At 35.5% G+C, this 16,704-nt stretch overlaps 1 protein-coding gene across 6 annotated transcripts in view; it reads right to left on the reverse strand.

Moving 5' to 3' along the window:
* Positions 1–16,704, reverse strand: part of ROBO2 (roundabout guidance receptor 2) — a 459,965-nt gene that overhangs the window by 139,435 nt on the left and 303,826 nt on the right. For all 6 annotated transcript variants that reach the window (XM_031556589.2, XM_031556590.2, XM_085241102.1 and 3 more), the window contains exons 3-5: positions 16,074–16,231; positions 14,145–14,265; positions 4,932–5,070 (exon numbers count right to left, since the gene is read on the reverse strand). In XM_031556589.2, the coding sequence (XP_031412449.1) occupies positions 4,932–5,070; positions 14,145–14,265; positions 16,074–16,231 (418 nt within the window). The remainder of the gene's footprint in view (positions 1–4,931; positions 5,071–14,144; positions 14,266–16,073; positions 16,232–16,704) is intronic.

Here is a 16,704-nt window from a genome sequence, read left to right on the forward strand (position 1 = left end):
TAAAAAACAGAAAATAATGCATTTTCCCTAATACTTTTTAATGAATATTTTTAATTTTTAGTGACTATGTTTTTCGTTGGTGGATATAATTGCTCTGTCTCATCTAAGAGCCTGCAATCTCAGCACAGTATACTCTTGATAAACTACACACTGTTTTCCATCACTCTTGATTTTTCTGCCTACACTCTTCCATTGTGTGGACAGTACATAAAACAAATACATCTTCCTGCTGGTGTAGATGCCACTCTTCATTTCTAGTATAATATTCATCTAATCAGACAATGCCTGTAAATGCAACTTGCAAGAGAAGGTTGTAATTTCATTAGAGATGTATTTACTGAGCTAAGCCAGCTGTTCTTTGCTGGAATGCAAAAAAAGGCCCAAGTGATTGCTACTCAGTCATTTTTAAGGCAACTGAAAAATACATTTGCTGAGCTAACTTCACTTTCCCAAAGAGATGGCACTGCTAGCTTCTTCTGTGTAAAAGGTTTAAACAGTTATTATAGTGTGTCATAAATTTTAACTTGTAATTGAAAATCTCTTCACTTCCTGAGGAAAAAAAAAAAAGAAAATATTCGTATTACTTGCTATGTAATTACAGACTATGCAGCTGCTCTCTTTGACTCTGCTAAAAAATTTGAAGACATGAAACACTCTACAAACCTTATTCAAATTTTATTAAAGTGCTAGTCATAGATATGCCACTCTCATATTGGAGACTCTCAAGTAATATCACTTTCTTCTTGTACTAGGAATGAAAAGCAGATGAATCAAGAGTTGATTCAGGCCATATTGAATTCCTGACAACACAGGAGACCATCAAACTCTTAGCAGGAAAGTATAATCTCTATTTCTGCCAAGCAGACATCAAAGGAAAGCTACCTGAACCTGTGGTTAGAAAAAGACTTCAATGTGTAAAAATGATTTTCATTTAATTTTCAGTATTTCCTGATCATTCTGCATAGCTGCAGCTGGCTGAGTTGCTTTAGTACACGCTTAGTACAATTTTTGTGCCATTTCCTTGAGGTGCTTATAAAGAAAAGGAACACTATTCATGAAGTTGTGAATCCAATATTTCAGCCAAAGGCATCAAGACTAGTGACCCCACAATATCCTGTTCACCTCCAATAGTTTGACACGAGTCATACTTGATTAACTATTCCGTTCGCCTTTGTATACTGTGGAAGATATGGCGTGATGTTGAATTTTTAGAGCAAGCAAGAAAAATAAAATATACACCATGTGCCTCTATCCTGGTTTCACAATCCATTTCAGTTTCGTGTCACTGATTTAAAATGGACAGCTTCTGGAAAAAAAAGATTTATACAACCCACATTTCACATTGCCCTTTGTTTCTGCCCATCGGTGCAGCATCAATATTTTTAGCAAGCTACTAATATGCTGGGATTGGTTTAGAGTCTAAAAAGAATTTTCAGATCTGAATAATTTAATTAATTATTACAAAAATATACATAGCTTGCTCTGAAAGTAATGCTTTCTAATTATTTCCATAGAAGCTACCAAAGATACAAAGAGCACAGTAACAATGACAGAGCAAATTCTCAGCTACATAACACTGTCTTCCTACATAGTCATATGTAGGAAGTCACCACCATAAGCTATGCATTATTGCCAGCGATGAACAAAAGCCTGCAAGCCACACCTGTAAAAATTGAATGGGTCACTGAAATGTTGCTGTTGCTTCTACTGAAACACACCAGCCATCACCTCACAGTGCTCATATTCACTGTTTGGTCTCCATAAAAGCTCATCAAGTGTTAATGAATGTAAATGGGTTCTTTACACACACTTCCACGCCGGACATTATTCCATCAGACTGTCCCTCTGCTGCCATCTGTCACGTGGAAGCAAAACATAATGGAATGTTGGTGGGAAGGTTCAACCTCTACTGCGACATATCATCACATTCGTCTTTGAGGTCATGGGCCAACACAATAAAACAGAAGACAAAAAAAAAACCCTAAGAAAACAGTTATGCATAATTCACACCACCACTTCCACTTGGTATTTCCTAATGCTTTCTTAATTCCTGTCCAAAGATACAAAAAAGCTCCATAAAAGGCTCCATGATGTGTACAGAGATCTTTGAAATCTCAGGTCATGTCTAGAGGATTTGGGAAAAGAAGCTCCCTCTGAGTGATAGAGAGACCTATTTTTTGCAGACACTTTAAAAATATTGACTAGATGAACAACTTTTAGTCTTAAATTCAAAAATATAGGCTGACAGTTATTTTAGATCATTAATTCAAAACAGTGAAAATTTGGAATAAAGATCTGCACACTCAAAATAAACTTATGTCCATCTGTTCTTAGTTTCAAAGCACAATTGTTCATAAATTTCTGGGTAATTATGAGGACAATTAAACAAAATACCTAAATTAAGATTTTTTAAATGTTCATATTTTCAAACACATTTACTTCTTTCGAAGTTGTTCCCTCCCCCAGTCCAACTGCGAGTGGAGATGTTTACAGTTCACCAGGGACTTATATAATTAAAACTGTAATAGACTGAAATTATTTCCCAATTATTGCTCAACCCACAAACTGGTGGAGCAATACTGTTTATATTTGCCACCAGAAAGTACTGCTATTGCTTTTCTCTTTGCTTTCACATATTTCAGCGAAAAAGCTAGAAGGAACTAAGATAGAAAAGCAGAGAAAGGTTTCTGGAATACTATGGATACAGTATCACTGATTCTGGCATTCATCGTCAGTGGAATAAAGAAACAAAATGCATACAAATACGGAGTATTCAGTTTATCCCACTTTGCTATTACTGACCAAGGTATTTTTGAAAATTGAATTAATAATAGAAAATTATAATAATTTGCAATACTTATTGAAGAAGGTATCTACTATAATTATCTTGTAACCTAGGGATGTGGCCAAAAGGAAGTTATTGGAATAAAAAACAACAACAACAAAAAAAAAGGCCCACAACCAAAACCAAAAGGACAAATGTGTGGAGAACATCACTAGCTGTAGAAAGAGGAAATTGTCTTTGAAATCTCTAAGACAAGCAGCAGCACAGATCTACTCAGGAAAAGGATTTATTTATTCATGAAATTATAACAAAGGGAATTCCTTAAAATTTCATAATTCACCATTGATGTTAAAATGCTTAAAATACAGGACTTCATAAAATGCAAGTGACATTCTTTTCTAACATAAAAAAAAAAAAAAAGAAAATTTTATGTTTCATCAAGGAGTAGAAACTTAAGACATTTCTACCCAAATTTTCATTTTCTCACTTCATTCTTTCAACCCACCCTTGGGAAAATTTGTTTGCATTAAAAAAAATAAAGGAAAACAAATTCATTTCAGATAGTTTATCTTCCTTGATTAAACAACGTGCATCATGGTTTGGAAATTTCCACCCTTTGGACATTGAAGATTCTGTTTATATATATTGTTTTTGAAAACATATAATCCTCATAATCAGTGTTTGTTTTTAAGGTATTAGTACTGGACTACTAAACGATCAAAATCCATATGGTGGTAACCTTCTACATAGACAATAGCACTGGCAGTCCTCTATTACCCAAGGTGGCCTCTAGCATGAGATTCTGTAACTTTGTACCTTATTCACTCATCCCCATGATGGTCTAAAGAAGACATAACTGAAGACATAGCTGTTTTCTACTTGAAGATGCCCAAAGACAATTAATTAATTGCTTAACAGCAGTGGAAAAAAAAAAATAAAAAAAATTGAACAGTTTCTGAGACTGAAGTTGAATATCATCATCTGATATTAAAAGCACTATGAAAACTGTTCCCATTTCCTGTTACATTTTTTATCTTAGAAAGAAAGACATCACAACTGGACAGAAGAAACATAGTAATGTGTTTTTCACAGTAAAATATATAAAAAAGGTATATAAAGCCATTTTAAAAACCTAATCCAGCATGCAGCCTAACAAAAGGCACTGCAACTGCACCATCTGTTCTGCTTACAAGACCTAGAAGTAGGTAGCATTTAAAACAACTTAAGCAGTAAGACTAAATCATAGCAGCACAATTCATTCACTAGTACTTAATTAAATAATTCCATGTTCACGTCAAACATAGAGCTGAGGATGTGGAAGCAAGAACAGCTATAGACCAATTTGAGTTTTCTTATTTTATTCAAGATTTAAATATTGAAAAACAAGTGATGTTAACCCCAGATGTAATGAGGACCATTCACTTTATGACTCCTAGGAATTACCACATTTTACCTAGTTAGGGTGAAGATGTAAGGCATGCTGCAATGAAGAAAGAAGGCCAAAACTTCCAACATGTTTTAGTTAGGCCCCGTCTCAGCAGTGTGCTCTCAGAACATCTGATATACACTGACAGGGTTAAACTAGTCAAACAACACCACAATTGCTTTTTTTTAAAACCATGATTGGAGAAGCAGAAATAATACTGGTGACTGAAAGAATTAAACCAGTGTTTTCCACTTCTGATAAAAATATCAGAAGTTCTTTTGACTTCTCCAGTGGAAGAGTTTTCTGAGACACAATGAACATTAGCAGAAGAACCAGCAAAGCTCTGCCATGAATGCATCCCATAAGTGTCACAGAGAAGGTCTGTACCCTTCCCTTTTGTGAAGGCTGCTATCACTAGTGCAGCCCTTAAGACATCAGTTTTTTCCTGAAGATGCAGTGAATAGCCATCTGTTCACAACAACTATGCATCAGTTTTCTTCCTTGCACTAGAATCCATGACAGCTGAGCTGGACAATGCAGCTCAGAGTGGGTTTCCCTGCTCAGCTTGCTCTAGAACACGGTTTATGTGTCAAAGACCAGAAACATGGGAAATAGGTCTTGTTTGTGATGTCAAACAAAAAGCACATGCAGTCAAGAGCAGTTTCAATGTGCTCAACAGTGGAAGTTTGAAGGTGAGGGGAACACAAATGTTGATCTCACCTTCCTCTTGGCAGGTCTGCATCATCCTTCTTCCAGCGGACGGTTGGCTGCGGGTCCCCCTGCACCTGGCACCGGAAATCCACTGCCTCCTCCTCCAGCACCACCTGGTTGATTGGTCGCCTGAGAAACGTGGGCCGCTCTTGAAAAGAGACATTAAAAATTAAATTCCTCAGTGAGTCAGAGGGCTGAAATGAAAAAAAAACTTTTGACTTTTCAGCAAATTTTTGTTTACTGATCTGCAGAAGATAGAAAAGAGGGCTGAGTTCCACAAATTCAGACAAGTGGAACTGATGATGTGCACCGGCAGCCAGAACAGTGATGGCTGGGATGGAGATGCTGAGGTTGTCATGTCTGGCCTTCACATAAACTAGCACGAAGTGCGTGCCAGCACCGGCTGTCTGCCTGTCACAGCACTGGGGACGTCTTCCAGATCATGCCCTTCCATGTGAACTCTTTGGCTCTGCACTGCTGCATGGTCTGAGTGTGATTTAAAAGCTTCTATCTGCTCCAGGAATATATGAGCTGCCCACAGAGATATCCTGCCTTTGGCAATAATCAATACCTTGATGCTTTGGAGGAAAATGCAAACTGTGTGTTAGGTGTCCCAGCCGATTGAGGGCTATTGTGTGGAGGTCAAATCTTCACTCATCTCCATCACTAACTTCATCACGGAAAAATAAATTAAGGCCTGAATAATAAGTTCTGTTTACCCTTGTTATGTTAGTCTGCAAAGCTACAAATATTATTAATCATCATAATGTTGCACAGGCCTGTTTGAAATCCAGATGCAGAGCCACAATCTGATCTCAGTTACAGTGGTACAAACTCAAAGTACCGGTAATTTCATTTGAAAGGATGTCACTGGGGTTAGTTTCCAAGTTGCCTTTGGATTGCATAAATTTTGTTCTGTCCTCTCCTAGCCATACCACACTTTTATTGTCATAAATTATTTATGCCAGAGACAGACCATTATAAGACTGGGTTTACATGAACCAATATTTCCACTCAAGACAGGGATTTATTATAAAGACATCTAAAACCAGTTACACACTACGTTTAACATTTCATTCTCAGCAAGTTGAGAGGTATGATGTCACTTAGAAAATTATTCAAAATTCACACAGATGTAAGCAATAGCAGACTCTGACTCAGGCAGATTGTTTTCCTAACCACAGAGCTGAATTTATGGGCTTGCTATAGATGTTTAATATATGCAAATTAACAAACAAAAGAACAAAAAAACAAACAAAAACATTAAAAGGACATTAATAAAGTTGCATAATTTAATATGCAGCACCTAAGAGCCAGAAGAGTCAAAATTAAGGCTGTTTGTATGCCTTTTCTTCATTCCTTTTCTGCCTCATGGGAACGGTTGCAATTATATGATCACATGCAACTTTTCCCCTAAACATCTCGTATCGTTGGTTTTCATCTAATGAGCAGGTGTTTAATATTTTGCTTTTGTTGTACTGTTTAGTGGGTGGCCTCCTGTTGTACTACTCAAAACTCTCTTCAAAGAAAGAATTATTACTTTCCTCCTGATCTCCATTACACCTTTTTCAATGCTTCATAAAGAATTCATTTACTTTCACAGCCCCTCTCGGAGGGGTGTGATAGAGATCTAAGAAAGCAAGGTAAAAAAAAAAACTGCTAAATTTTCATGCCTAATTTGAGACATAAAACTGTCAATTTATTTTTTCTTAAGAATTTAGCATTCATTTTATATGTTCAAAGCTCAGCTTCCATTGAATTCACTTGCATCTGATAAAATGAGAACTTATACAAATTAAAATAGTAAGGCAGAAAATAAGAAATACAAGAAGGCCTGTTAATTCTTTGTATCAGTGATGCAGCATCACATAGAATTCCATAATACAAGCACAGTTACCTAAAGGCAAAGAAAAATATATTTTGTCAGCAGAGCAACAGACACATTCAAGAATCAACAGCAAATTTCCAGGTGTTAGAGATAATAACATATCCAAGGGGCAGACATTGTTCTTCCTGTTTCTCCCAAGCCATTCCTATTCTCCAACTTTTTGTCCCTCTTTGTTCTGTATCCTGTGCCTGAAGCTTGCAGTAGCTGTTGGGCACATAGATGTAGAAAGAATGACCCAGGGAACTACTGACCTGTCAGCCTCACTTTATGCTGGGGAAGATCATGGAACAGATCCTACTGGAAGCTATGCTAAGGCATGTGGAAGAGAGCAATATGATACAGGGCGATCAGTATAGCAACAAAGAACAAGTCCTGCCAGTCCAACTTAGTGGCCTTCTATGATTGTGTATCTGCATCAATGGTCAAGGAAAAAGCCAATGATGTCATCTGTCTAGACTTCAGTAAGGGACGCAGCCCCAGTAACATCCTTCTCTCCAAATTGGGAAAATACTGATGTGATGGGTGGATCATTTGAACAGAAGCACTGGAACAGATTGTCCAGAGATGTGTTGGAAGACTTGCCCTTGGAGATCCTCAAGGTAAGGCAAGATGGGGCTCTGAGCAACCTGATCTAGCTGTAGGTGTTCCTGTTCATTACAGGGGAGTTGAAATAGACAACTTTTAAAGGTCTCTTCCAACTCAAATGATTCTCTGAAAATTAAAAAGCAATAAAAATAAAAATCAGCTAAAGTAAACATCAAGCATGGAAAAATTCGGATAAAGTAATTTTAGTCTGACAAACATTTAAACTGGTCAAAGTAGCAAAAGCATTAGCTGTCTGCCTTAGCACTAAGCAATGCATTTAGCCTGTCTCTGAAGACGTGCATCAAAAAGGGAATACGTTAATTGAACTTTCTGTAAATTTTTCTCTACAACTTTTCTCCTAAAAGAGCTCAATCTACCTTCTGGTATTTGTATTTCAAGAGATGATCCTTAACCAAAAAATTAGATCCCAATAAACATCCTTATAGTTGATTCAAAGTTAGTTAGCTTTGAACATAATAACTCTGCATGTACCTCTCTGATTGCTTGATCTGCATACAGAAATGATTGTTGGTCATGTTTACAAAAGCTGCTTGTAAAAAGCTAAGAAACTAAGACTTGCATATTTATGAAACTGCTACTTGTGGCTATAAACGCTTCTACACAGGAGATCAGAAAATAAATTCCTATCATATTTTGAAGAGAACTCTGCTGATGAAGCAGTAAATGGCCAAAAGATCATTATGTAAATCACTCCATTCTTCACTAAGACAATTTAGGAATATATAACAAAAGTTTCAGATCGGGTTCTTAAAAATTGCTTTTTCCAAAATAGTTACGAATTTGCTAGAAAATAAATAGCTTTGTAAGTACAGATCACAGTTATCAATGACATGCAAATAACAATAACTGCTATTTCCATTTTTCTATTATCTCTACATTTTTCACAGTATGATTTGGGAAAGAACGTGTTCTCTCTCATGTTATTTCCTGTTTTTGTATCATTCAGACAACACCTTGAATACATCCAATTGCTAATTATACAGCTATAAAGTGATCAGAGTGAATGCCATTGCTAATGCAATTAACATTCTTTATGTGAAATTAACTGGATTTGAGTCACCTGCATAACTTGCTTACAACATTAATCTCTCAGGAGACAGAGCACTGCTTGCCTGAGCACGCTAAATAGAAAATGTATCTTTGCACAGTCAGGTCAAATACAGTTTCAGAAGCAAACCTGAGAAAATACACCATGATTTTTTTTCTTTTTAAATGGTTTGCCCATAAATAAAGCCTTGTGGTATAAACAGACATTGTTACTCTGTCAAGGGCTTTCAAAATATAATATATTTGAAAAACAAAGTGCAATAAATTAAAAACAGAAACATATATAAAACTTTTAATAGATTTATTTTATAAGCTTTTAGTGGGTAAATAAAGCACCTGCTTTCTGGGCTTTCTCTGATGAATATTAAAAATCTTTGAAGAGAGCTATAAAATAGGACACGGTTATATGTCACGTCAAAGAGTTGTAGTACTATCGGGATGACCTTTCTAACTTCAGAATAAACTTTGCTTGCAATTATAAAAGGGGATTGTTACTGCAATCTAGACACCTACAGTATGTTGCAGTGCTTGGAATATGCACTGAAAGAAAATAACAGAACAGATTCAAGCTGGAAACATCAAAAAAATTCTTCCTTGTTTTGGGTGCTGACAGAAGTAAACCCCAGAACTCAATTTCTCTTCCATTTAACAGCAGGTCTGCGTATCACACTATATTAGAGAGATTCAGGTGACCTTCAGATGTATTGTTGCCCTTTCTCAGTTTCTCAAAAAGTCAGACAGCCATATATGGGATCTCAATCTAATTAAAATGATCCTAACTACCTTAATATATTTTGTCTGCTGAGGCAACTGCTACAATGAAAGATTTGATGGTCTCCATAATGTGAAGACTCAATCTGATTTAAAACTGTTTTCTCCTTTGCTAGAGAGAAGGCATCATTTTTTGAAAATATTCTCCTGTTCTACAAAGAAGTAATAAAACATGAGTTAAAAGGATGATTCTGGGGAGGGATTTAATAGTAAATAGTTAAAGAAAAAAACATTTTTCACCTTAGTGTTCTGATGCAAAGGGAAGAAAGAAACATTAGATGACTGGAAGAAAGTTTCACTTCAGAATGCTGTCAATAATGTAGATATTTCATTATCTGCAACATGAGCTGCATAAAGTAAAGCTCTCTGCCAAAAATGAAGATGAGGAAGAAGATAGCATGGTAGGATGCCAGCCAAACAAATGAAAATACAGTTGTAACAGCACGTTTTACTACTTGAAGATATCCTTCTTAACCACTTTTTAGGCGTTCTTTTGTGTTTGAAAAATAAGCGCTTATGTAGACATTGCACACTTAAGAGCTAGCCAATATGCAATGAGCTTGCACAGTGAGGGTGCAGAGCACAGTAGGATGTGCTTGCAAATTAACTAAAATTACTTTTTTCAACTCATTGTTTTCCTCCTATTACACACATTTACCAAAGTATTAATTGCAGAGATAGTTTTTACTGAGCATAAATACAAAATTTGGAGTTTGATCAAACCCTTTTCAATATTGTATCATACTATTGCGCCTTATTAGTATCAATGGATAACAAATACTGCAAAGGCACGATGCTTCTTTACAAACTGACACAAGCATGCTGCAAATGGGAAGTATTAAAGATTTGAAGAAAAACAGGGAGAGTTAAGCTCTGAAAAACAAAATGCACACTGGTAACTTCTCTGTCTTGAACTGTGAATGTAAACTTGATTTAGGCAGGTTTTCCACATGGCTGGGAAATCTTTTGGGACTAATTTGCAAGATATGATGCGACAAGATTCTGCTAGGGCTTTCCACATAGTTAGAATTCAGGAAAGAAAAATAGGGCACAATGTCTTCATTAAGGAGTTTTTGGATTTCTTCTTCTAACATCTTATCATCACAGTATACTCTTGCTGGAACTATGGTATCTGTTTCAGTCTGACAATATCAAGAGAACATCAAACGCAAATATTTCTTCAAGCATCAGAAGAAAGTACCTTTTCATCCCATAGGACCTTATTAGCTGAAGAAAGGTTTGGGTACCAAAGCTAAAATCAAAGATTATCACAAAACAATCTTTAATATGTCTAAATTCACATATCTTTTAAGATATTTTCATACTCTTATTAGTTACAATTTATATTCTTTTGAGGTTATTCTAAATATAACTCACTTCTTTTCACTGCCTGGTGCCAGCCTCTTGAAGTTGATATATTAAGGCTTTCATTGATTTCACTGAGCTTCAGAATCAATATACAAGATATATCTTTGTACATTCTCTTCAAACATAACATTTAAAGTCCAAAGGAACAAAAAGGAGTCTGAAATAGTTAAACCATCCTGAAAACTTACTTGAGAACAGTGAGAGAGTATGACAAAATTGTAAAAGGCTAACTTAAACAGTAATTATTACTTTATTTAATTTCTGGCTCCATATTATGTGTTTATTAACCTAGCTTTCTTACAAATTGAAATGAAATTGTTTCTGTTTTTCATCTTGCCTGAATTCTGTTTAGCCAAAGGCTATGAACCCATATACAAAGCAGCCTAATTTGTATCATGCTTCTGAATTTGGCATTTAAAAAATGTATCCATAACAATAAAGTGTTATGTTGCCTCTTTCTGTGAATGTGAAGATTGATGGATTAGTTATTAACTTTCCTTAAAAGCCACCTTGAGGTCTGACAGAATCTGTATCCATAGTATAGACTCCAAGATTATACCTTGGGGCGTCACAAAGGCAAAAACAAGCAACTGTGGAAAAGGGACTAACAGAATCTAACACCATTGCTGCCACTATTCAAACACAGGAATAATTTTGGGAAGCTCTGCTTACTTGATCAATTTTATATTTTCCTTTGAAAATACTCACTTTTACAAGTTTTTGCTTGTGGAAGAATAGTATCTTGGGAATAAAAAAAATGCTTGAACATCCTCATCCCAGGTGAGGGCCTAAATGTTGAAAACAATGTTTCCTGTGCATATGGGGTTGGAAAAAAAAATGAGTTGTTTTGTGAGAGCTGTACAGGCATTACCCTCAACAATCTCTCAGCAAAGGTTATTGAATGGGTACCCATCTGACTGGATATATTCTGCATATGGGAAACTTATTTTCTCCTCGTATTTCTTTCCAAGGGTTTTACTGCCTTTTTTTTTATTTTTTATTTTTTATATTTAACTCAGGAAAGGTGTAATCTTTTAGGCTAGGCTTCCATGCTGTTCCCGCTGGGCCACTAGTTACCAGCATACTGACTCAGTTTTTCCACAGGCAATGCTTCAAGCTAAATTTACTGCACAGGAAGCCAGAGATCTGTCAGAAGTGATATGCATAAATTAACTTCAGGTATTGCAGAAAAACTTGCAGAGCCAAAAGTAACATGTGGCTGAATCCTGGAAAGCCTTGTGACCTAGTGTGAAATTTCCAATAGAGAAGAGTGCTTTTTAAGGCTACCCTCACTGTATGGAAAGGTTTTTCCAGATTTGTTATTTAAACAAACAAACAAACAACATCAACAAAAGCAAGCAAACAAAAAATAAAACAAAACTAAAAAACAAGAATATCAATCTGCTAATCAGCATTTATTGTCTAGACTGATTAAACTGTCTCCAGTAGATACATTGCTTCCTGTAAACATCATGGGTAATGCTCTGCAGAGCACTTATGTATACATGCACCTATGCAGGATCTGCTACCTATACTATGACAGAGGAGCACAACTGTTCTGTGATGGAAGACAAAGCCAGGTTAATTCTGGCTTTGTACAGAGTGGACCAGAATTAACCTGAACAGATCTATACAGTGAGCCCAATATGCCAACACAGTGTTTCAGGACTAGATGGCAGCCAGAGAATGGGCATATGAGAGTTGAATTATCTTGTCAAACAACAGATCATAAGTTGAGCCACTTTTTCCTGCATGCTACTTATAGGGAAAAGGAAGACAGGAAGGGAATACCTAAACACGAGAGGAATTTTATATAGCAAGATAACATATCGGAAGTGAATTTTAAATACTTTTTTAAACAGACTACAACAGAAAAATATAATTAAAGCTTTTAATTTCATTAATTGCTAATTTTGTTCTGTATTCACAAAATAGATTGCATTTTATGAGTTGATTGCTATTATTAAGGTCTCTCCAAAAATCAGAAAATTGTAGTTGACTGTTTTACATATCAAGAAAAACCTAACATTTTTCATAGCTCTGTAAGATATAAAATTACATGCATATTTCATAATTTTTATTCCTACAGCTCAGTGGTTTTTAACAAATTAGTTTCTTAAGGATTTCTTAAGACTTTGTAGTTTAGGATCTCAATGTACTTGTTATCTACAGGGAATAATACCAGAAATTATTAGCACTTAAACTGAAGAAGGTATGCCATGTTGTCTCTTTAACATCTATATAACGGCACTACCTAAACAGATTGTCTGTGAAGGACATGGTAATTTAATGGAAATCCTTTCTGTACTTTGTGCAAGGTATACTATTTCTGTTTTTAAGTCATATGCTTCCATGAATACATGACAAAACAAGTAGAGTGGAAGCCTTCATAGCCTTGTAATATCAGAGAATAGCAAATCTTCAAGTCACTCACAAATCTTGTCGAGCAGAAACTTTTCTCTGTTCTCTAGTGAGACCCACAATATAACTTTTAAGGTGCTGAACCGTATTTATATGCAAACACAGACAGTAACATCTGTGATTTTGTTTTCTAGTGCACCATATTAGGCATTATATGAGCAAATTAGGAGCACCTACTCTACAAAATAGCTTAGGTATCTCTGGAAAGTCTTACTAGAATTACAAGCAGTCTTGTTTGGAATTTCAGTATTTTATAAGGGAGGTGTAGTAGGAAGGAACACTAAGAGTATTTCTTTTTCATATGTATGTAATTATTTTTTTTTTTAGCAGTGAAGACTTTTTTCTTTATTGATTTTCTTTTGTTTGCTCAAGATGTCTTGACTAATTCCTACAGAATCACAGCTACTGGTAAACAGAAATGTCATGACTACAGGATGCACCACAGCAGGATTAGTGGCTTTGCTTCTTTTCCAGTTGTTAGCAGGATGCACCCAGCTCCATGATCAGTATTACTATATTCTAGCTCTGGACTCTCTCCTATCCATTTTTGATTCATTTAGCAATACCAAAACCCTAAATAATGTCCTTGGCTTTCAGGATGAATATCTACTTTGCGTCCTTTAAAAGACAAATGGCAGAAATATCACTATATTTTCAAAAGGTTGATCTCGAATTTTCTCTAATGACTTTTTACTGGTCCATTGAGCTCTTCTGTGCTCTCCTCCAAAGGTTTGATTTCACATGAATAAGTAATTATTTAAATAGGCAATACTGTTCCAAACCTCTGTTGTTGCTGTCAACTGTATTAGAAGTGACTAAGTTTCATTTGGCAAATTAGAAGGAAAGAGTATTATTTTCCTGTATTATCATTTCTAAGCATATGCATAAAACAAACTACCTCCAAAGAAATTTAAATAATTTCCTTAGAAGGAAAATCTTGGACCATTACCAGTTTATAATGTTAAATTGTAGCCACTGAAACCAGTAGCTGAAAATGCAGCTTAAGCAATATTATTCCATTTTGCTAACCTGATTTTGTGTCCTGTTCTGATGAGTCACCTAGATCAATTCAATATATAACATTTCCAGAGGAATAGAAACAAAAGCTAGAGTAGATTTACCAAAGACAGTCAGCTCTGCTGGATCACTGTCTCGTTCCCCCACCATGTTGGTTCCAACGCAAGTGTACATGCCAGCATCACTTTTTCGTGTATTGGAGATCATTAGTTTCCCACCACGTATCTATTTCAAAACAAGAAATATATTTTAAAATTCAGTTAAACAGAAGATATCAGAAAAAACTACTCACGCAAGCAGACGCCACAACTAAAGGCATTTAAATATTCCATTTATAAATATATTTAAGGCTGCAAAATAATAATCCCATACCTTTAAATATCTTAAAGATAATCTAGAACACATTTTATTTTACTGATTGCTTTTAAATGTGTTTTTTTTTTCTTTTGATTTTCATTAGATGCTTTACTTTTCAAAGACTATCATTGCTTGCTGCCTCTTTGCCAATGCAGCATGCTTCTATTTCTTGCATGATGATATGTAAAACACTCTTGACATCTCTGTTAAGAAAAACACAGTTTCATTTAGTTTTATTTAGCCAGTTCATTTTATTGTTACTGTTGCCTGAACACTTTCCTTGTTCACTGATTAATACAGATTTTCCCTTTTCCCTGATGCAAACAGACTGAATCTAGCCCAAATTGAGAATTCACCTCACTCCCATAAAGCTTAATATTTTCCTGGCTACAGAAGCAAAATATGTTTGTAGAGTGAAAGAGCAGAGTAGATGAAAGAAATAAAATAACAAATTTGCAGGCTACGAAGTCACAGTAAGTGTTAGAATGTGAATGTAGTGCTTCAAAATAAGCTAGGAATAATAGCCTAAGAAACTTAAGAGTCAGGGAGTGACACACAGTTCTCTGCCACTTTCCATTCATCCTCTATTCTTGAGTAGATGATCTGGCCCAAAATACCACAAATAGCAACTGCCTAGATTGCTCAACTAGAAATACCATTTATACACATCCAAAACACTGAATAAGTTTCCTAACAGTACTTCAACAATGAATAAGATCAGCACTGATTGAATTACATATCACCATGTACAACAACATCAAAAAAACTTCTATTAAATTAATATCAATAGTGAAAAGCTTAATATTAAAAAAAAAAAGGAATTAAATATGTCCATGAATGCTTAATTTGTCCCACCAGTTTGCGCATAGCATAGAATAATTTCCAGTCACACAATAGGTTAAATCTCTGTGCTGGATCCTTTTTCATTCAGTACAAAAGGAACCATCGCAAAAATACCATCACTACTCATTTACTTACTATACATTCCTATTCAGGAACAATTAAACTTTAGAATATAATTTCAGTCTTTCTTCAGAATACATAGCCCAATTTCTATACTAAATTTTAGCTTATTATTGTAATCCTCAACTAGTGCTTTTTTGTTTGATTTTTTGTTTCCACATAGAAGATCTGTGTACTTCATTGATATGACTGATTTTATCTTTAAAACACCTCTCTTATATAGGTATTTGTCTGATTTGTTCTCATTTTACAGAGAACTAAGATTAAGAAAATGTAAGGCCAAACTTGTCAAAGTTATCTACTAAGTTCCAAAGTGGGACAGCTCACATCTAACAGAGTACCTCACACAATCAAACTTACTGTTCTTACAAGACTCAGTTATAACTATTGCACAAAACAAGCCTCAGGAAGTTCAAGCTGGAAGCACGAATTAGAAGGAATACACAGAGAAAAACTCACAAGTATAATAACAAGTCACTATGGGAATGATGAGTACGTTTAGATTTACTTTTCTCTGTCTCTGCAGTTTTGGAATCCATGGCTCCTCTGTCTGTCCTTCCACAGACTCAACACAGCAAATGGAGCCAAGTCTCCATTACAGTGGTATATGCAATCAGGTACAAAGAAAGACCCAAAGACAGTCTGCTGTACTCAGCTGCTGAGCTTTTAATGCAGGCTTCATGCCTATAAAAAAACATCTGAGATGTACTCACACTGATCCGCTCTTCCCTGTCATCAATACGGACTTTATCTTTTTTCCAGTAGATGGTAGGCTCAGGGTGCCCACGAGGTGGCTGACACTCCAGTATTGCAGGTTCTCCAGCTGCCACCACAACATCTGTAGGGTTTTGGCGGAAGTCATCTCGTAGCACTAATGTAGTAAATGAAGGAGAGAAGAAAATGTTAGTTGAATTGACATCCTTGTACGAGAGGGAAAAAAAATAAAAGATCTGTAGCACCCATTAGTCTTTTCACTCTTAACATAAGGGTCACTTTCCCTTATGGGAATCAATAGTCCTTGTAAAAGTAGTAGGTTGATGCTTTTTTTGTTCTTAATACTTTTGCAACTTTGACTACTGTTTCAGTGTCCCACAACCCTGAAAGGAAAAAATATTTAAATTACCAAGCTGTTTGAAAATTAAATTGAGCAATGCATGTTAGCTTCTCACATATCGAGCTCTTATAAAGGATTAGGTACAACTAGCTGGCTTTGGTATGTTACAATGATATCCATTTAATCGTTATTCTTCCATGTGTATCCCAGTCTGTAGGTTAATCGACATTCTTATAAAACTGAAAATTTCTCAAGATGAACTACTGAAATAGAATTTAGGGCATTTCCCC

The sequence above is a fragment of the Meleagris gallopavo genome, chromosome 1, assembly GCF_905368555.1.
Source record: "Meleagris gallopavo chromosome 1, MGAL_WU_HG_1.1, whole genome shotgun sequence".
NCBI classification, from domain to species: domain Eukaryota; kingdom Metazoa; phylum Chordata; class Aves; order Galliformes; family Phasianidae; genus Meleagris; species Meleagris gallopavo.